The 18063-nt window shown below is 33.9% G+C and overlaps 1 protein-coding gene across 1 annotated transcript; it reads right to left on the reverse strand.

Annotated features, from left to right (window-relative positions):
- Positions 1-5296: 5296 nt before the first annotated feature.
- On the reverse strand, positions 5297-10993 carry LOC113735488 (uncharacterized). The gene is made up of 4 exons (XM_027262491.2): positions 9505-10993; positions 7059-9182; positions 6691-6830; positions 5297-6508 (listed from the first exon to the last, which is right to left on the reverse strand). The coding sequence occupies exons 1-4, from the start codon at positions 10991-10993 to the stop codon at positions 5297-5299; spliced, it is 4965 nt and encodes a 1654-aa protein (XP_027118292.2).
- Positions 10994-18063: the final 7070 nt, after the last annotated feature.

Raw genomic sequence — 18063 nt, forward strand, 5'->3', positions numbered from 1 at the left:
AATACTTCAACATTCATCATACTTTTCCAACTTGAAAGTTCTATTGCTGTCAAAATTTTGACTTTTACATAATAGAAGATTAATTACTCCTCCCACCTAGGTTTTTCTTCCTTTTTTTCATTTTTTTTTATAAAATTTTACAATAGGAATTTATATGTTCATTATAAATATGTAAATAGTCGATCATCAAAAATAAGATGACATATTAGCCCAACAGAATTATTGTAAAAGTTTTTACAAAAACTAAGTTTAATAATTCTTAATGGCTTAAATTAGTTGTAAGATCGACATCAAATACTGTGACTTGCGCAGGGCTTTGGCTTTTTGACTTAGTATAAATAGAAGAATCAGAATTACATAAATAGATACAAAAACCTAAGTGGTTTCAGTAAAAACTTTGTTCAGATGCAAAGTCAACAGATATTTCATTACAACATAACATTTTGCCTACACCACTCCCTACCCCTGAAAAGAAAAAAGATCAAAGAAAAAAAAAAAGGGAAACAACATTTAGACTTTGACTCCTCATTTTCCTTTCCAAACCCAAGAACAAAAGAAAAAGAAAGAAAGAAAGAAACACCAGTTAGTCTTTCACTTTCCACTACTCAAATCAACTTCTCCAAAATCGATACACGAAAGGTTTAGGATTTCTTATCCCAATACAGTCCAATGGTTATTCCAAAAATCAAGTTTTTGTTAGTGACAAACTATTTAAACCAACTTCCTATGATCAAATATATGTCACGGTTTAGCCACTTTGTGAAGACCGCTTGGTATCAGTTCTAGTGTCCAAATCAACCATTTGGATAGGGATTTTTTAATCCATTGATCATATGGTTTTTGGTTTCACTATCCTGGTGCACGGGAAGGAATTCTTTCACTTGTTTAGGATTTAACTCCAATCCAATTTGGCACTCTAGTTCGTGGGTTGTGATTGCTTTTTTGATTCTCAATGGGAATAGGTATAGGAATTGTAGAGAATAGTTGTTTCTCTCCAGATGTTCCCATTGGGCATGGCCAAGTTGAGGACCACTTCTTCAATTTTCTTCCACCTTCTCTTTTGTTTCCATAAAATGGTAAAATATATCTTTCACCATTTTCAGAAAATAATTTCTTCTCTCAAATTTTTCTTTTTATTTTCTTTTTGCTTTGGGAAGATTTGGAGCAAATAATAGAGTAAGGATAGCTACTTTTATGCCGTAGTAAGGGGTGTGATGCCTTGATAGACTTTGAAAATTTGACTCAAACATCAATGAACCATTAAACTGTTTGGTAGGCATTGATGAAAATCCATTTAACATTTATTTTTTTTCCATATAGGGGTATTGCATTTGTAACAACCATTGATGGAAATTTGTTTTACATTTATTTCTTTTCCATATAAGCCTATTGCATTTATAACAACCATTTGTAAAAGAGATATAGCCAAAGAAACTTTTTTCTAGTCAAAGAACCATTGATTGTTAAACATGTGTTATTTTTACATGATTAACAAGTTATTTTTCAAATAAATTTTTCTTTAAGTCAATTGCAAGATAGAGATGAAAAACTGGTTCATCACTTTTTTCCTTCCTTTAGGATAAAAACAAGCAAACTAAACTTTTATGATACTTTTTCTTTATATTTTGTTTAACTTTATGCAACCTTCTTTTTTTTTTAATTGAATACCATATTAGGCGCTACAAGTTTACTTTAGTTCTATTATTTTCATCTTTATTTGACTTTCAAGATATGAACATAATAAACTACAATGTTCATCTATCGAGTGCATTGATAATTTCCTTATATTTACTATGTCACGATAATGTTAAGGTAGTTTTATCCTAATATTATAACTTTCAAAACACTAGGGTAATTGCTATGTTTTCAAATCAAAATCCAAACTTTCATATTGAGAATTTATGTCATAATCCAATTGGCTATTTCTGTTATTAATATTTAAAAGATTGTCATTAGTTTTGTACAACTTATTAGGTTTCACAATTCTTGTTCTTTATTGATTGTCAGAATAGTGCTACAAAATAAGAATTTTAAACACAAATTAATGAACTTCTTCATCGTTCACTAAAACCATACAATTTAGTAAGAGATAAAGCATGGTATCACAAGGATGGAAGTGCATGTAAAAAATGAAGTAGTTTTTCTCTAAAAAAGAATGAAAAGGTTTTCTACAAACTAACTACCACAAAAAAACCACAAAACCTCTTAAGGATGAGGCTAAAGTTTGCTATTCTTAGAAATAAGTACATGCATAACTATAGAATTCTTCTTCATGTGGATGAAATGTTAAATTAAAACATTATAGAAGTTGTATCAAATAAAAGTAGAGCAATTACTTGATGCAATAATAGTACATCATTGTTTTTCAATCAAAGCAACAACTCCAATAGAAACATTTTCCGGATTTCTAGCTTTAGGCATGTTTCTTGATTTTGTAGGATTATACTTATATTAAGTTCACATTCCAAATTTGGTTTTAGCCTAAGTCATAAATAGTATACACACAAACATGCATAAGATAGTAATCTATAATATGATCTTTGAAATTCATATCCTGAAAAATATGTATATACACAAGATGAAATGCAAATTCACTATGGGGAAAGTCTACAAATAATGTACAAGTACCTAAAAGATTGCAGATGGTGTTGGATCGATGATATATTTCCTAATTAGTCATCTTTTCTCAAGTATCAAAGATAGCAAAGAGAAAATATTATGATATGAACTTTTCAATTATAGTTCTTCACTCTGAAAATTATAGTTTCTCGCTCTGAAAATTTGTAAACTAGACTTTCTTAGATATATAATTATGAAAGAGTATAATTTTGGATTATTTAATATAAATTTCATTTGCTTGACTTTTCTGCACATTGAACATAACATATTGTATAAAAATTATTAAGATGATATTTATAATAATTCAAACTTGTACTCTCTTCATTAATTTAATTATCAAGAACGCCTTCTTACTAATTTTCCAGATAACTTTTCATTGTGAAGGAACTAAAATATTATTATTAAGGCATTATTCACCTTACATATTGATATCAACATTTTATTATATGATTGACCTTTAAACAATGTCATACCTTTTTAGTGGATTTTTTTAATGTATATAGTCCCTTTTTTTTGCCAAAGATAATTTTATCCTTAATTTACCACTATACTTTATAAATTTTAGTTATTAAGTAGAAAAAAAGAAACTCCACTACATCTATTTTCAATGTTGTAGGCAACCTAAAATTAACCTTAAGGTACATTTGGACTTGGTTAATTTAACCTTTATTAAATTGTGTTCACTCGAACTATCAATAAAAACGCTTGAGTTTAGTATTTGAATCCAATTATTTAATCTTTATGTGAAACAAAAAAAAGAAAATATCACGTAAGTATTTACAGGAAATTCGTTCAAAAACTAAACATTCCATCTTTTCAAATTTTCTCAAATGTGTTGTTTCCTTTTATGAGTTATTGAGAATGCATTGCTTGCCATTTTACCACTAATACATATAGTAACTATCATCAAATTCTTTTTTTTTTTTTTGGGTCAATGTAATGTTAAAACTAATTTGATATCTATAGGGGACTATCTCATCTTTACCTGCATACTCCTACGATAATGAAACCTTTTATTTAATTTGTATAATTTTTTTACTTCAATAAACCTCTATGGTGAACAAGTTCTTAAATGCAAACATTCTATTTATGCCATATTACAATGATTCATTGCTTAATCTTTCAAAATTATTGCACATTATAGAATGTTAATAAAGTTCATCCCAAACTCAAAATTATTTACTGTCATCAGTTTATTAAAGTTTTGATACCACAAGATGATTGAGATCTATAATTACTTTAAGTTTTTCCCTTTATGGTTAATAAACATTAGAATAAGACTACATGTCATCATTTTATTTTTGCATAACAAAGTTTAGAACAAGAATAGCTATCCTTTATAAAATGATAAGAAATTTTGCATCACTAAGTAGATTCTTGGTGAACTAAAGTACGATGAACACAACTCAAATTACTTCATGTAGCAAATATCGACAGTTTACACCATAATAGATTAATAAGCTTTCCGTCACTATAGAGCATATATGGTAAGAATACTTGAAAGGTCAATGAGCATTCTTAAAAGTTCAAACTAATAATAATGTTGTTTGTGAATATTGTGACTCAAGCAAATCTATGGCTTTCTAGCTAACATTTATTAGCAGTATCATGACAAATAAATGGATATAGAAACAAAAATTTAGATGTTTTACAACTTTTTGCATACAACTCATGAGATATTTTATTACAGAATAATACATTTGTCATTTGCATATTAGTTTATGGTCAAATATTGTTTGGGCAAATTTATAGATTAATAAAATACTATTTGGCGTCACACTTTCAATATCAATTAGTTATCCAAGATCGATAGACCAAGAATTCTTGACTTATTATGCTAATATATTCCAATGATCATACCCACAGTTAAATTTCTATTGGCCATAAAACTCCATTAACCCATCACCACGTATCATGTATTTTGCACGATCAGACTATTTCTTGAAAAATAGTGGATACTCAATTTTCGTGTCCAAATCAAGGATCAGAAGAGGAACTTGTTCTCCATGAAATATACGTTATTTAGTCTCAAAATTCTAGTGTGTTAGAAGGTGCTCTTTAACTTGTCCGGCGTTTAATTCAATGCCAAATTGAGATTCCAGGTTTTGGGGTGTGATTGCTTTTGTAATTTCCTTTGGAAATAAATACAAGAGTTGTGAGGTACGATCATTTTCTTCAACAACTTCAAATTCATAAAGGTGAAAGTCAAGACTATGATACCTATTGTTTTCATCCCCTCACTCTTTTGTTTCTAGAAAATGGTAATAGACATCTTTCCCCATCGTTTGAAAATAGAGGATGGATATATTACTTTTTTCTTCTTTGGGCTGAATTTTGTTTACGGACAAAAAATTGAAGTAAGTCTGCTCCTTTTATATTGTACTAGGATAGTAAAATCCATTAAGAGATTGTAATAATATGACTCTAAAATCAATAAGCCATTAATTTCGTTTAGGTGCAAATGGAATTTTTTTTTTTTGCTTTTTATTTCTTTTCCATATAAGCCTATTACCTTGACAACTATTTCAAAAAAAAAAGGATCAAAAGTAAGCATTAATTGTTAAAAACAAGGACTCTATACGTGTTTAGCAGACTAATTTTCACATAAGTAGATCTGCAAGTTTTTTTTTTTTTGGAAATATGTTTTTATTTATTCATGGGAAAAAAAATATTCCTCTTACATATTTGTGATTTTTCGAAGTGAAGGCATTCCTAATCTGTCCAAACAGATTGCTCCACGAGCCAGTCTTGGGAACATACTAAAGGTATCGTAAACCTTGATTTGTTGCTGTGGATGAGATATTCCCACATTAGACAAAGCATCAGCAACTGTATTAGCTTCCCGATAGCAATGTGAGAATCTAGCAGGATCTTCTACTAGCTTCCAAATCTGGTTAACTTCTCTTCGAATTTGCCACGGATACTGAGTACGACGCTGAATGATCCCAATCAAAACTAATGAATCTGATTGTACACATATGTCTTCGAAGCCCTTTTGTATACACGTTTGAAGGCCAATTAGAAGAGCTCGAGCCTCTGCGCGGAGACTTGTAGTTTCTCCCAAGTAGGCCGAGAAGGCAATCAATGGTAAGCCAGTTGAATCCCGAAGAACCCCACCACCTCCACCCACTCTTGGATTACCTTTAGCACAGCCATCCGTATTAAGTATATACCTTCCTGTCTCCTTTGTCTCCCAACGGATAACTTTATATGCAACCCTGCCACCAGAAGGAATCTTCCAATCATACAACTGACTGAATGATTGCAGTCGAATAACTTTTTTGAACTGTATTCCCACCATAGTACGGATTTCTGCGAAGATGGCTTGGCAAATGGCCGACGATCTCATCTGGATACCCTCAAACATTGCTTTATTCCTCGCCTTCCAAATCTGCCAACAAACTACACTTGGAAGAATGCGGTCAATAAACCGTCGTAGCTCATAGTCATGTGATCGCAACCACCAACCTACTATGCGAGCTCGTAAGTAAGATCCTGAAAAATTCAATCCACATAGACCTCCAAAATAATTCCATATTACCGTCGCTATGTGGCCATTGGAAAATAAATGCTCAATAGACTCCTCAGATGCCGCAGAACAACAAAAGCATTTGGAAGGTAAATGGAAACCCAGTTTGCATAACTGATCTGGTATCGGAATCCTTCCCAGAAGTAATCTCAACATGAAAAATGAAACTTTTACAGGAATGCGGGAATGCCAAATAGAGGCAAATACCATAGACGTGGGGCGAGCCTGCCTAATATCCCCGAAAGCGGACTTTAGGGAGAATTTTCCGGATGTTGTGGGCATCCAAATGACTTCAACTTCATTTCCTTCTTCCGGGACCATTTGCTCTAAAATGGAAAAAACATTCTCCCTTGGCAATGTCTGGTATAAAAGATTCAAATCCCAGTGACCATTGAGTGTGAAATTTCTGAATGATAAATGTGGGATAACCGGAACTTGTAGAAATAAAGCACCACTTCCCAACCAGTTATCGTACCAAAATGACACGCCCCATGTTTGGCCACCCATAACATCGACAGCTCCACTTGTCGGCTCACGTTTACCATCCTTCGCCACATTGACGAATCAGTTTTCCTAAGTTCAACCTGACAAGGGTGAAGACCTTTGCAATATTTTGCTTTCATGAATGTCGACCACAACGATGATCCTGTTCGGAAGTTCCACCACAACTTGCAGGAAAAAGCTGTGTATACATCACGGAGTCTCCGGAAACCAACTCCTCATTCCTCAATCGGATAACACAACTGGGACCAACGTATCCAGTGAAACTTCGACTCGTCGGGTGATGATCTCCACAGGAATGTCGAGCATGCCTTTTCTATAGTTTTAAACACCTTACTCGGGATTACCGCTGCTGACATCAGATGAACTGGTATTGATGATAATACATGCTTGATTAGAATTATCTTACCTCCAAAGGAGAGTAGCCTTGATTTCCAAGACAAAATCCTTGCTAGAATCGATTGACACACTTCTCCAAAATAAGATGATTTACATCTTCCAAAATAGAGCGGAAATCCTAAATAGCGTATCGGAAATGATTGCCAGGCAAACCTAGTGATACGATCAATCACCCGTCGTCTCGCCGATGGCATCGATGGATGGATTAAGTAACAACTTTTTTGTACATTTATCAGCTGCCCCGAACATCTTTGATAAGCCTCTAACACTTGCATGATAGCCTTCAGGGAAAATGAGGATCCATTTGCAAATATGAGAATATCATCCGCAAAAGCCAAATGAGTAATAGGCGGGCATCCGTACGGAACTTTAAATCCCACAAAACCTGGTTTTCGGGTAAGGTTATTTAATGCTCTAGATAATGCCTCAGCCCCTATAATGAATAATGCTGGTGATAATGGATCACCCTGCCGGAGTCCTCTTGAAGATTTAAAAAAACCGTATGAGGATCCATTGATAATGATTGAAAACCAGGCATTTGAAATCAACCGCCAAACCATATCGATGAATCTTTCACCAAAGCCATACCTCCTCAGAACATTGATAATATGACTCCATGCCACTCTGTCATATGCCTTAGACATGTCTAGCTTCATAACCACATTGCCTCCTCTATTCTTTTTCGCCATACCCGATATCACCTCTTGAGCTAGCAGAAAATTTTCCGTTATATTACGGCCCTTAACAAATCCCGTCTGATGGGGGGAAATGATTTTTGGCAAAATATCCGCCACTCTATCTGCCAAGATCCGGGATAAAAGTTTGTTGAAAAAATTGCAAAGACTGATGGGTCTGAATTGAGAAAAATCTTGAGGATTTTGCACCTTTGGAATTAGTACAATTGAAGTAGAGGTAATGAACCGAGGTAACTCCGCTCCACAAAAAAAACTGAGTACCGCTTTGTAGACGTCTTGAGCGATCACTTGCCATGCAAAAGTAAAGAATTTCCCTGTGAAACCGTCTGGGCCAGCAGCACTTTCTTCATCCATTGACCTCAAGACTCGGTGTACCTCTTCAATTGATGGGACTTCTTCCAACTTTGCATTATCCTCCCCCGAGACCTTAGGCGGAATAAGGCTTAGCATATCTGAAGATGATGCCAAAGAATCGTTGAAGAGATCGTGGAAATAAGTTATTGCCGCACTAGCTATATCATCCTCATTATCCACCCAAACGCCGTCAGAATTTTTGATACGATGTATCATTCCTTGAGACCGTCTCTGTCTTACTATTGCATGAAAGTACTTTGAATTGCTGTCTCCTTGGCAAAGCCATTTCACCCTGGCTTTTTGTCTCCAAAATTGCTCTTCAATTGATAGTGCATGCCTTAGCTCCGCCTGAGCCTTGTTGAGCTCAATCTGACACTCCTCCGAGGCATTGTTATCTACACTTTCCTCAGCCCTTTGTACCGCCATTTCTGCAGATCTCACAGCGTCAAACACATTCCCAAAGTGTTGCTTGTTCCATGCTTGAATAGCTCTCCTCGTTGCCAATAATTTAGAACATAAGACACGCAACGGAGACCCACTGATATCTTGATTCCAAGCCTGGCGAATAACCTCCAAGAATTCAGGTTTGGTTGTCCAAACATTCAAGAATCGAAAAGGCCGAGGTTTATTATTGGACCGAGCCACAAAAGAAATCTTTAAAGGTGAATGGTCGGACGGATGTCTAGCCAAGTGAAGGACAGAAATGGCATCAGAGAAATCCAGACAAGCCCCATTGACTAAAAATCGGTCTAACCTCTTAGAAATGCGAGCTCTACTCCGTCGATTGTTGGACCATGTGAATCTGGCTCCTGAAAATCCTACATCAAATACCCCAACTTCCTCCATGAAAGACATAAAATCCACCCCTTCTGCTATAACAAACGGACGTCCTCCACATTTTTCATGAGGTGCCAAAACAACATTAAAATCACCCCCAATACACCAAGGAAGTAAGCTAGGCTTATCTGCTAACAATGAACTCCATAAATTGCGGCGCTCATCAACTGAGCATTTTGCATGAACAAAGGATATAATTATTGGAGTAGGGAGTTGCGGACTTTGAACTTCTAGAGAAATATGCTGATCTGAATTACCCACAATCGAGCAAACAAACGGACTACTAAAGAAAACCCAAATATCACTCGAACAATTAACACATACATAATCAAATAATAGACGTAATCGAATGGACTCAATTTTAGCTACGTCTAACTTTGGCTCACAAATGGCAACAAAATGAACATGATGAGACCGTACTAGTTTAATCAATCTTCTTAAATTTGGAGCTTTAGCTACCCCTCTAATATTCCAAAAAATACCACTAATCATGAGAGAGAACCTGGAATGAGTTATTGTTTGATGTCTTTGACCGAAGCTGTCTGTCGGTTGGGACATTTACCCGCGCACCTTTCGTCCTTTTTTGTTTGGAATTTCGGTCTGCCACCCCTGATTGATCAATCTTTAAAGATTGACTTGAAGAGCCCGGCAAAGTTTCTTGTGGATCCGCTAAAGTGGGAGACAAATTTGCTGCACTAATTGGCAATTGATTTACATCGATCCCATGCTCTTTAGGAAATGTATTCTGCGGCCCACACAATTCCACATAGAGGTGCTGCAAAGAATTTCTGTCGGCCATGCGTTGATGTTCCTCTCTAAAGTGTTTATTCAAATCAGAATGGGTCCCTTCATACTCATTTTCATGGGCCTTCTCCAGCTGGTTTTCCATTTCTCCTTGTTCCCTATCCAATGCATCCTTCCTGGTATGATCAGAATCGGAATACCCATGCACAGCAGAAGGTGACGGACTGGTATCATCTCCTATTGCAGCATCCTGATCTCCAATAATAGCGGTAGATTTGTCATCTTGGTGAACTGGTACGACGTCGTTCTCAGCTTGCTTGGCAGTCCTGACTTCTTCCTCTATTACTCCTTTTGGCTTACCTTCATTATCAACCGTATCTGTGCATTGCGCTGCGTTTGGAGTATCATCTGAAGTGACCATAGCAGAAATAGTCAGCACCTCTGTTGTCTTTTTGGAGTTAGCATCTGGATTTTGCACCTTGTCTAAATTAGACACCTGAGCATTCTTTATTTCTTTCTGCGGATCATGCTTGGCTCTCGTTGTTTGCTTATATTGATACCGAGGTTCATTTTCAGTTGCATTCTTCTTGCATTGCTCATGTGAGTGCCCCAAGCGAGAGCAATATGAGCAGTATGGTGGCATGTTTTCTGGCACAATACGTTGCCAAAATCCAGACTCCCCTTCAACAGCCACCCATACTCTTGGTATCACAACCTTCGCTGCATCTAGCTCCACGCAAACCCTTGCCAAACTAGGACGGGTTCCAGCAGCCGTTGCCGAATCTATAAACAAAGGTCTTCCTACAGGAGAAATTATGGAAAACAATGAATGTTTGTCAAAATAATGAATAGGCAAAGCTGGAAGATCTACCCAGACCGGAACCAAAGATGATTCTTTGAGAACATGAAACTCCCTTGTCCATCGAAACACCCGCATCGGATATTTGCCCAACTGCCAAATCCCTCTCATCCAGATCCTGTTAAAGTCAGCTTCAGTCGTGCACTTAATGAGAACATGCCTGTAGTCCATCAATCCAATAGAAACGTGATCTTTCAGGTTTAACAAAGCAAAAAACTTTCGAATATCTTCCAAGGACGGTCTCCCGTGAGAAAATTTTCCCACTAAAGCCCATTGAAAAGGCGCTGCAAGTTTGTCCGCATCTGCTTTAGAAAAAACTACCGCTGCTTCACCCTTGTACACAGACGCTTGCCTAATGTGGATAGGAGATGTTGCTGGTTGTGAGAAAAGTTGTGAGAAAGACTTTTTTCCTATAGGTGAATCTTGCCCCTCAGCCGAAGGCTGAAGGGCAGCCATGAATTGTACAGTGGGAAAGTTGGTTGATGACAAACACTGAGAAGTTTCAGTGGGGAGAGAAGCAGGCTAATTTCCAGCAAACTAATTAAGTTAAGTAGATCTGCAAGTTAAATGGAAAGATAGAATAACATGTGATTCATCATTTTACGCCTTTCCTTTAGGGTAAACACAAGCAAATCTTGTGACATTTTTATATTATTATTATTTTTTTGAATTTCTTTATTAAAGTGGTGTGATTTGCATGTGAATATGATTCCCAAATCTAACAACTTTTAGGTACTAAAATTATTTCCAAAATTGTCAACTTTTCTTAAAATAATTTTGTGCTTTTCATTTTTCTTGAATTGATTGTATTTGAAAATCAAGTTTGAATTCAAAGATGGTCACATGTAAATCTAAAAGCTTCTTCCAAAGGTTTTTTTTAACCTTTTCCCGAAGTTGTTTGACAGTCAAACATTAACAGTAGCTTGTGTCTTTATATTTATCATATATGTGTTTAAATCATAAAGACTATAATTTCATATTTACAAAATTTACAAAATAATATCATCAAAGTCATAAATAAAAATTTTGTCTTCATCTCTTGTCACAAATAGTGCTTCCTAAATCCAAAATTTATTTTACATCACGTGAAAAAGTACTAACTTGAGTAAAATTACTTCGTGAGTCATACATCTAGATAGTTATTATTAATATTTAATAAAAAACCTTATTCAATATTCATAGCCTTTGATTAAAAAAATAACTATTAGTTGAACTACATAACTAAATATGATCAACATGTTCATCATCTCTAGAAATTAAACCATTGTTTTTATGAGCGTGTTCAACTTATTTTTGAATATAAATGTCAGTGTTTGTTTTTCATATAATAAGAAATACTTATATTTCTAAAAATTAACTTTTGTTGCTTTTGTAAAAAAGGCAAACTAATTTTTTTCCTTGCAGGCGAAAAAATATCTATGATGGTCAAGTGGAGATTGTTTTCAGTTATCGCAGTGAAGCATTGATTTTACCTTATGTATGCCTTCTCAAATCCCACCATACTCATTCTTGAAATCTAGTATTTGATGTTTTCTTTTAGAACTGTAAAGAAATATTTTGTCCCAATTTACTTTTGGATGGTAGATGCAATTTGTAATCTTTTTATTTTTCTTAATGAATATACACAAATCTAAAATGTAATATATGTATTAGTGTATATCGATACTCAAATTGTAAGATACTTGTCTTATTCAAGAACTTCCTAACTAGATTCTCAAATGGGTTCTTTCTCGCAAAGAAAAAGTCATTCAAAAAATTTAAAAAGTTCTTATTTATTTGCATAACATAAGTAAGTCCTTCCCCCTAATTTTCCTTATTTATTTCAAAAAAAAATGATTCCCTAATGATTAACTAAAAGTTTTTGCCACCCATGGATGGTTAAACTCACAACTCAAACGATTTATAAGGTAATTTGTAATTAATTGTTTGATTTACAAATGGGATTTTTCTTTTTCTTTTCTTTATATTTCAAAATTATCAAACAAATGTGACTGAAAGAACCCTTATCAAGTACACAAGGAAAGAACCCTTATCAAGGAAGAAAATCCACAATTTAGCAACTAATCTCTTAATTGTGCAGCAACCTATTGATGGGAATTTTTTACCGCTGCATAGAGGTTTGAAGCTTCTATGAGATATTAAAACCATCTCTAACCAAACATTAATTCCTTTGCATCTTTAACAAAATTTTCAGCCACAAACACAGCAACACAGTTACATTCCCACATAGCCATACACAATGAATATCTCTTCAAAAGTCACTCTTCTCACATAACTAACAAATACAATCATGAAAGCAATTGTGAATCATTCATTGTAAGATGAGATTGAACAAGGTCTATTGAAGTAGCTAATTAATCACCAAATTTTTACTTGACATGGATCATACAAGCTATAAAGAAAAACAGATAGTTTCTTGAAATCATGGCTCTATGATTTATTGGCTTTCTCAGTACTCAACTTTGACATGTACAATGCAGTGAACCTAATTTTTTAGAATAATTGTCTAATATGCCAACAGAGGACAAAACCCTAAACCTAATGCGTCATAATTAGTGGGTTAAATTTTGAATCAAAACTAAGATGAAATTGTGCTAATACTTCAACATTCGTCATATTTTTCTGACCTGAAAGTTCTATTGCTATCAAAATTTTGACTTTTAGGTACTAGAAGATTAATTACTCTCACCTAGGATCTTTTTTTTTCTATTTGTTGTTTTATAAAATTTTCGAATACGAATTTATATTTTCATTATAAATATGTAGATAGTCAAACATCAAAAATAAAATGAACATATTAGGGCAATAGAATTCTTGTAAAAGTTTTTACAAAAATCAGTTTTAGTGATTTTTAATGGCTTAAACTCATAGTAATGTTGACATAGAATACTGTAATTTGGGCAAGTCTTCAGCTTTTTGGTTTAGAATATATAGAAGAAACAAAACTCTCTAAACAGATATATGAACTTAAATGGTTTCAATAGAAACTTTGTTGAAATGCAAAGCCAAAAAATATATCATTACAATATAACATTTTGCCAACACCACTCCTCAACCCTGAACAGAAAAAAGAAAAAAGAAAAACAACATTTAGACTTTTACTCCCCCTTTTCCTTTCCAAACCCAAAAACAAAAAGAAAAAAGAAAGAAAGAAACACCAATTGATATTTCACTTCCAATATTCAAATGAACTTGTCCAAAACCGATACACAAATGGCCCTAGATTTCTTATCCCAATACAGTCCAATGGTCATTCCAGAAGTCAAGTTTCTGCTAGCCACAAACTCCCTAAACCAACTTCCTAGGATCAAATACATGTCTCTGTTTGGCCACTTTTGTAAAGAACATCGGGTACTCAGTTTTACTGCCCAAATCAAGCATTTAAAAAGGGATTTTTCTCCATTGATCATAAGATTTTTGGTTTCACTATCCCAGTGCACAAGGAGGAATTCTTTCACTTGTTTAGGATTTAATTCCAGCCCAATTTGACACTCTAGATCATGGGCAGAGTTCACTTTCTTGATTTCCCATGGGAATAGGTATAGGAGTTGTGGAGAATGATTGTTTCTCTCCACAAGTTCCCATAGGGCACGGCCAAGTTGAAAACCACTTCTTCTATTTTCTTCCTCTTTCTCTTTTGTTTCTAGAAAATGGTAAAAGATATCTTCCATCATTTTCAGAAAATACTTTCTTCTCTCTCTTTTTTGTCTGTTTTTCTTTGGGAGAATTTGGATCAAAGAATAGAGCAAGAAAAGCTGCTTTTACGCTGTACTAAGGCAGTGCGGTGCCTAGATAGACCGTGGAAATTTGACTTGAATATCAATGAACCATTAAATTGCTTAGTAGGCATTGATAGAAATCTGTTTTACATTTATTTCTTTTCCATATAAGGTTATTGCATTTGTAACAACCATTTAAAAAAAAAGATATAGTCAAAGCCAACTTTTTTTAGTCAATGAACCAATGATTGTTAAACACATGTAACTTTTATACAATTAAAAAATTATTTTTCAAATAAATTTATCTTGGAGTCAAATGCAGGATAGAGATAAAAAACTAGTTCATCACTTTTGTTCCTTTCCTTTAGGATAAAAACAAGCAAACTAAACTTTTATGAAACTTTTTTCTTTATTTTTTGTTTAACTTTGTGTAAAAATTTTGTAATTGAATATCTTATCAGTTGTAATGAGTTTACATTAATTTTATTATTTCCATCTTTATTTGACTTTCAAGATATAAACATAATAAACTACAATGTTCATTTATCGGGAACATTGATAATTTCCTTACATTTACTATGTCACAATAATGTTAAGGTAGTTTTATCAAGGTAATTGCTACGTTTTCAAATCGGAATCCAAACTTTCATATTGAGAATTCTTGTCAAACTCCAATCTGTTATTTCTTTTATTAATATTTACAATATTGTCATTAGTTTTGTACAACTTATTATAACTTCAAAATTAGATTTCATAATTTTTTTCTTAGTTTATTGTCAGAACAGTGCTATAAAATAAGTCTTTTAAGAACAAATTAATCAACTTTTTTGTCGTCCACTAAAACCATAAAATTTAGTAAGACATAAAGCATGGTATGGCAAGGATGAAAGCATATGTCAAAAATAAAGTTGCTTTTTTCTAGAAGAGAATGAAAAAGGCGTTTTTGTAAACTACCACAAATAAATAAATAAAACCACAAAACCTCTTAAGAATGAGGTCAAAGTTGATTATTTTTAGAAATAACTTCATGCATAGCTATTAGAATTCCTTTTCATGTGGACAAAATGTTAAGTTAAAACAATACAAAAGTTGTATCAAATAAAAGTAGAACAATTACTCAGTTGATGTAAAAGCAGTACATCATTGCTCTTAAAATGGATTAGCATATGTTACATATGAGGAAATGTTAAATTCTAGTCGATAGTAAAAATAAATAAATAAAGCAACAGGTTCAATAGAAACATTTCCTAATTTATAGCTTTATGTTTGTTTCTCGATTTTGTAGGATTATACTTATGTTAATTTCACATTCCAAATCTATAGTCTGAATCATAGATAATATACACACAAACACACGTATGACAGTAATGTATAGTCTGATCTTCGAAATTCATATCCAAAAAATTTATGTATATGATAGTGATACGCAAGATGAAATACAAATTCACCATGGGAAAAGGTTACAAATAATGCACAAGTATCTAAAAGATTGTGGCATACACATTCAAACTCTAGACATTAGTAATATTTTTTTCGGAGGCGGAGGTGGCATTTACTTTTGAGGGAGTAGTAGCACTAAAGAAGGGCTTACTAGAACCCTAGCCTTCAAGACTTGTAAAGGGTTCTCCCGCTTCTCCATCATTTCATCAGCTTCTACCACAATACGTGGCTTTATCATTATGGTGGACAGAGAACAAATGGCAATATAGCTTGCTACTGTAGATGCATGCATTTGATGTTTGAAAGACTCAAAACTCAAGTGCATTGTGGGTGAGAGACTAGGGATTCAATCCTTGTCTCGGATACTTATCACTCATGTGGCTTTTGTAGGATTTAGATTTAGCGAGTGCACTATGCACCCATCTTGTTTGAAGATGATTTAGCACTTTTTGGATCCTAATGGCCCAGTTGAACTTGCACACTTTAATAGCAGCTATAAATAAGTGTAAATTGACTTTAAGAAACAAGAGGTGCAAGAACATTCCTTACCAACGGTCCTAGTGATAAATGGGCTTCCCTAGTTAGACTTGAATGACCACGATTTTTTGAAGCTTTTCTGATGGCTGGGTTGACAAAACATTGGTCAAAGATTAGACGTGACATGGGATTAGATATAAAATTGATGAAGAAAGATTGTCCAGGTGCCATTAAAGTCGACGAAGATTAAACCAGACTAGACTTGGCAATTGGACAGGTTAGGCTATTTTTGAATGGGTTGATGTTAAATTTTTATTTAAATGAGTTATATCTAATCTGCCTAACTATTGGATTGATATTAGGTTGGATCATATTGGTCAAGTCAAAGCCATGGCCATGGTCCAAATATGAATCAACGTATTTATTTCATATATTTTGATATATAATACTCTCTCACAGACATTGTACGCACACAAAAAGTTTTTTGCACATACATAAATATATTTTCACCCACTAAACACTTTCACACGTACAAACACATACTCACTTTTTAACCTCTTCGAATAGAAACACAGCATTTTTATGCACATGGATAAACTAAAACACACACTAACATACTTTTCTACATACTATTACCTAGAATACAAAAAACTTTCATACATACACAAGCCAAATTTCAAGTCAAACTCGATTAGTTTCTTTAAAAAAAATTTCAAACACAAGCCAAATTCAAACATTCATTTTAATCTTCAAACTAATTCTGAATATAACTCTGTCCGACTCGTAACGCTTGTTGTCAACTCTACACAGATCCTTGAATGCAAGTTCCTGAAAAAACTTGGGTTGCCATTCTTCGTAAGCTTGCATGCAAATAATGGAACACTAAATGCAATAACAATTATGTAAATGATATCTTTCTTGTTTCAATGGTATATCCTAAAATATTCTATCTTGCTTGATTGAAAGGTGTTGTCCTAGCTGGCTCTCTTTGTTTGCGTCCGTGTTGCTATATTTACATTTGTGTTTTCAAGCATAATAGCACGTTTTCAAGCATAACCATGCATTACAAATTTTTTTAACATTAACGTGGCCATGCTCTTTCCGGACAGTGACTCAGATGGCCATTCAAACTATTGTATTTCTGTTAAGCCTATTGTCTTACTTCTATCTAGGGAAGGATATATATTCACACTCAATAATAGGAAAGAGAGTACTAGGGGTGGCAATCGGGTCGGGTTGAAGCCTAGGTATAACAAAGAATCTGCTGACCCGAACCCGACCCGCCAACCCGAAACGGGTCAGGGTACTTGACACGAACCCGAAAATTTCGGGTTGGCGGGTCGATCCGAAATGACCCGAAACTTAATTTTAATTTATTAATTTATCACTGTAATTTCTAATAAAATCAATTTTTCACAAAATTAATTACATCATCAAGTAATAAAATTTTAAATAAATAATTTCAAACCAAATCTAAAATAAATTAAACACCATAAAAGTGTTTTATCCCAAACCAAATATAAAATAAATTAAAACAGCATAAAAGTAAAAAATAACATAATATATTATTTGTCCAAATATAATAATTTTAACTTCACACAAGTTAAATAAATTCATTTAGGATTAAGTAATTAATGCCTTTGGAAAAAAAGAATGATTTAGTTTAGTTAGATAAAATAATTTTTATGTTTATTAAATTAGTTTTAATTCGTAAACGGGTCACATCGGGTCATATCAAGTCACCACGGATTGACCGGAAATTGACCTGTTTTCTTTTCGGGTTCGACCCGATTCTGACCCGAACTCCCGAAACCTCAACCCAAACCCATTAATTTCGTGTTAGGTTCGTGTCGTGTTTTCGAGTCGTGTCAGAAATTGCCACCCCTAGGA

Source organism: Coffea arabica, chromosome 3c, assembly GCF_036785885.1.
Source record: "Coffea arabica cultivar ET-39 chromosome 3c, Coffea Arabica ET-39 HiFi, whole genome shotgun sequence".
NCBI lineage: Eukaryota > Viridiplantae > Streptophyta > Magnoliopsida > Gentianales > Rubiaceae > Coffea > Coffea arabica.

Bases quoted from the DNA above. Each gene is read 5' to 3' on its own strand.
- LOC113735488 (XM_027262491.2), bottom strand. From the start codon at position 10,993: ATGGCTGCCCTTCAGCCTTCGGCTGAGGGGCAAGATTCACCTATAGGA. The intron at 9,183-9,504 runs GTGCGCGGGTAA...TGGGTAATTCAG, and splicing joins CAAACAAAAAAGGACGAAAG to ATCAGCATATTTCTCTAGAA. The intron at 6,831-7,058 runs GTAAGATAATTC...ATGTATACACAG, and splicing joins AAGGCTACTCTCCTTTGGAG to CTTTTTCCTGCAAGTTGTGG.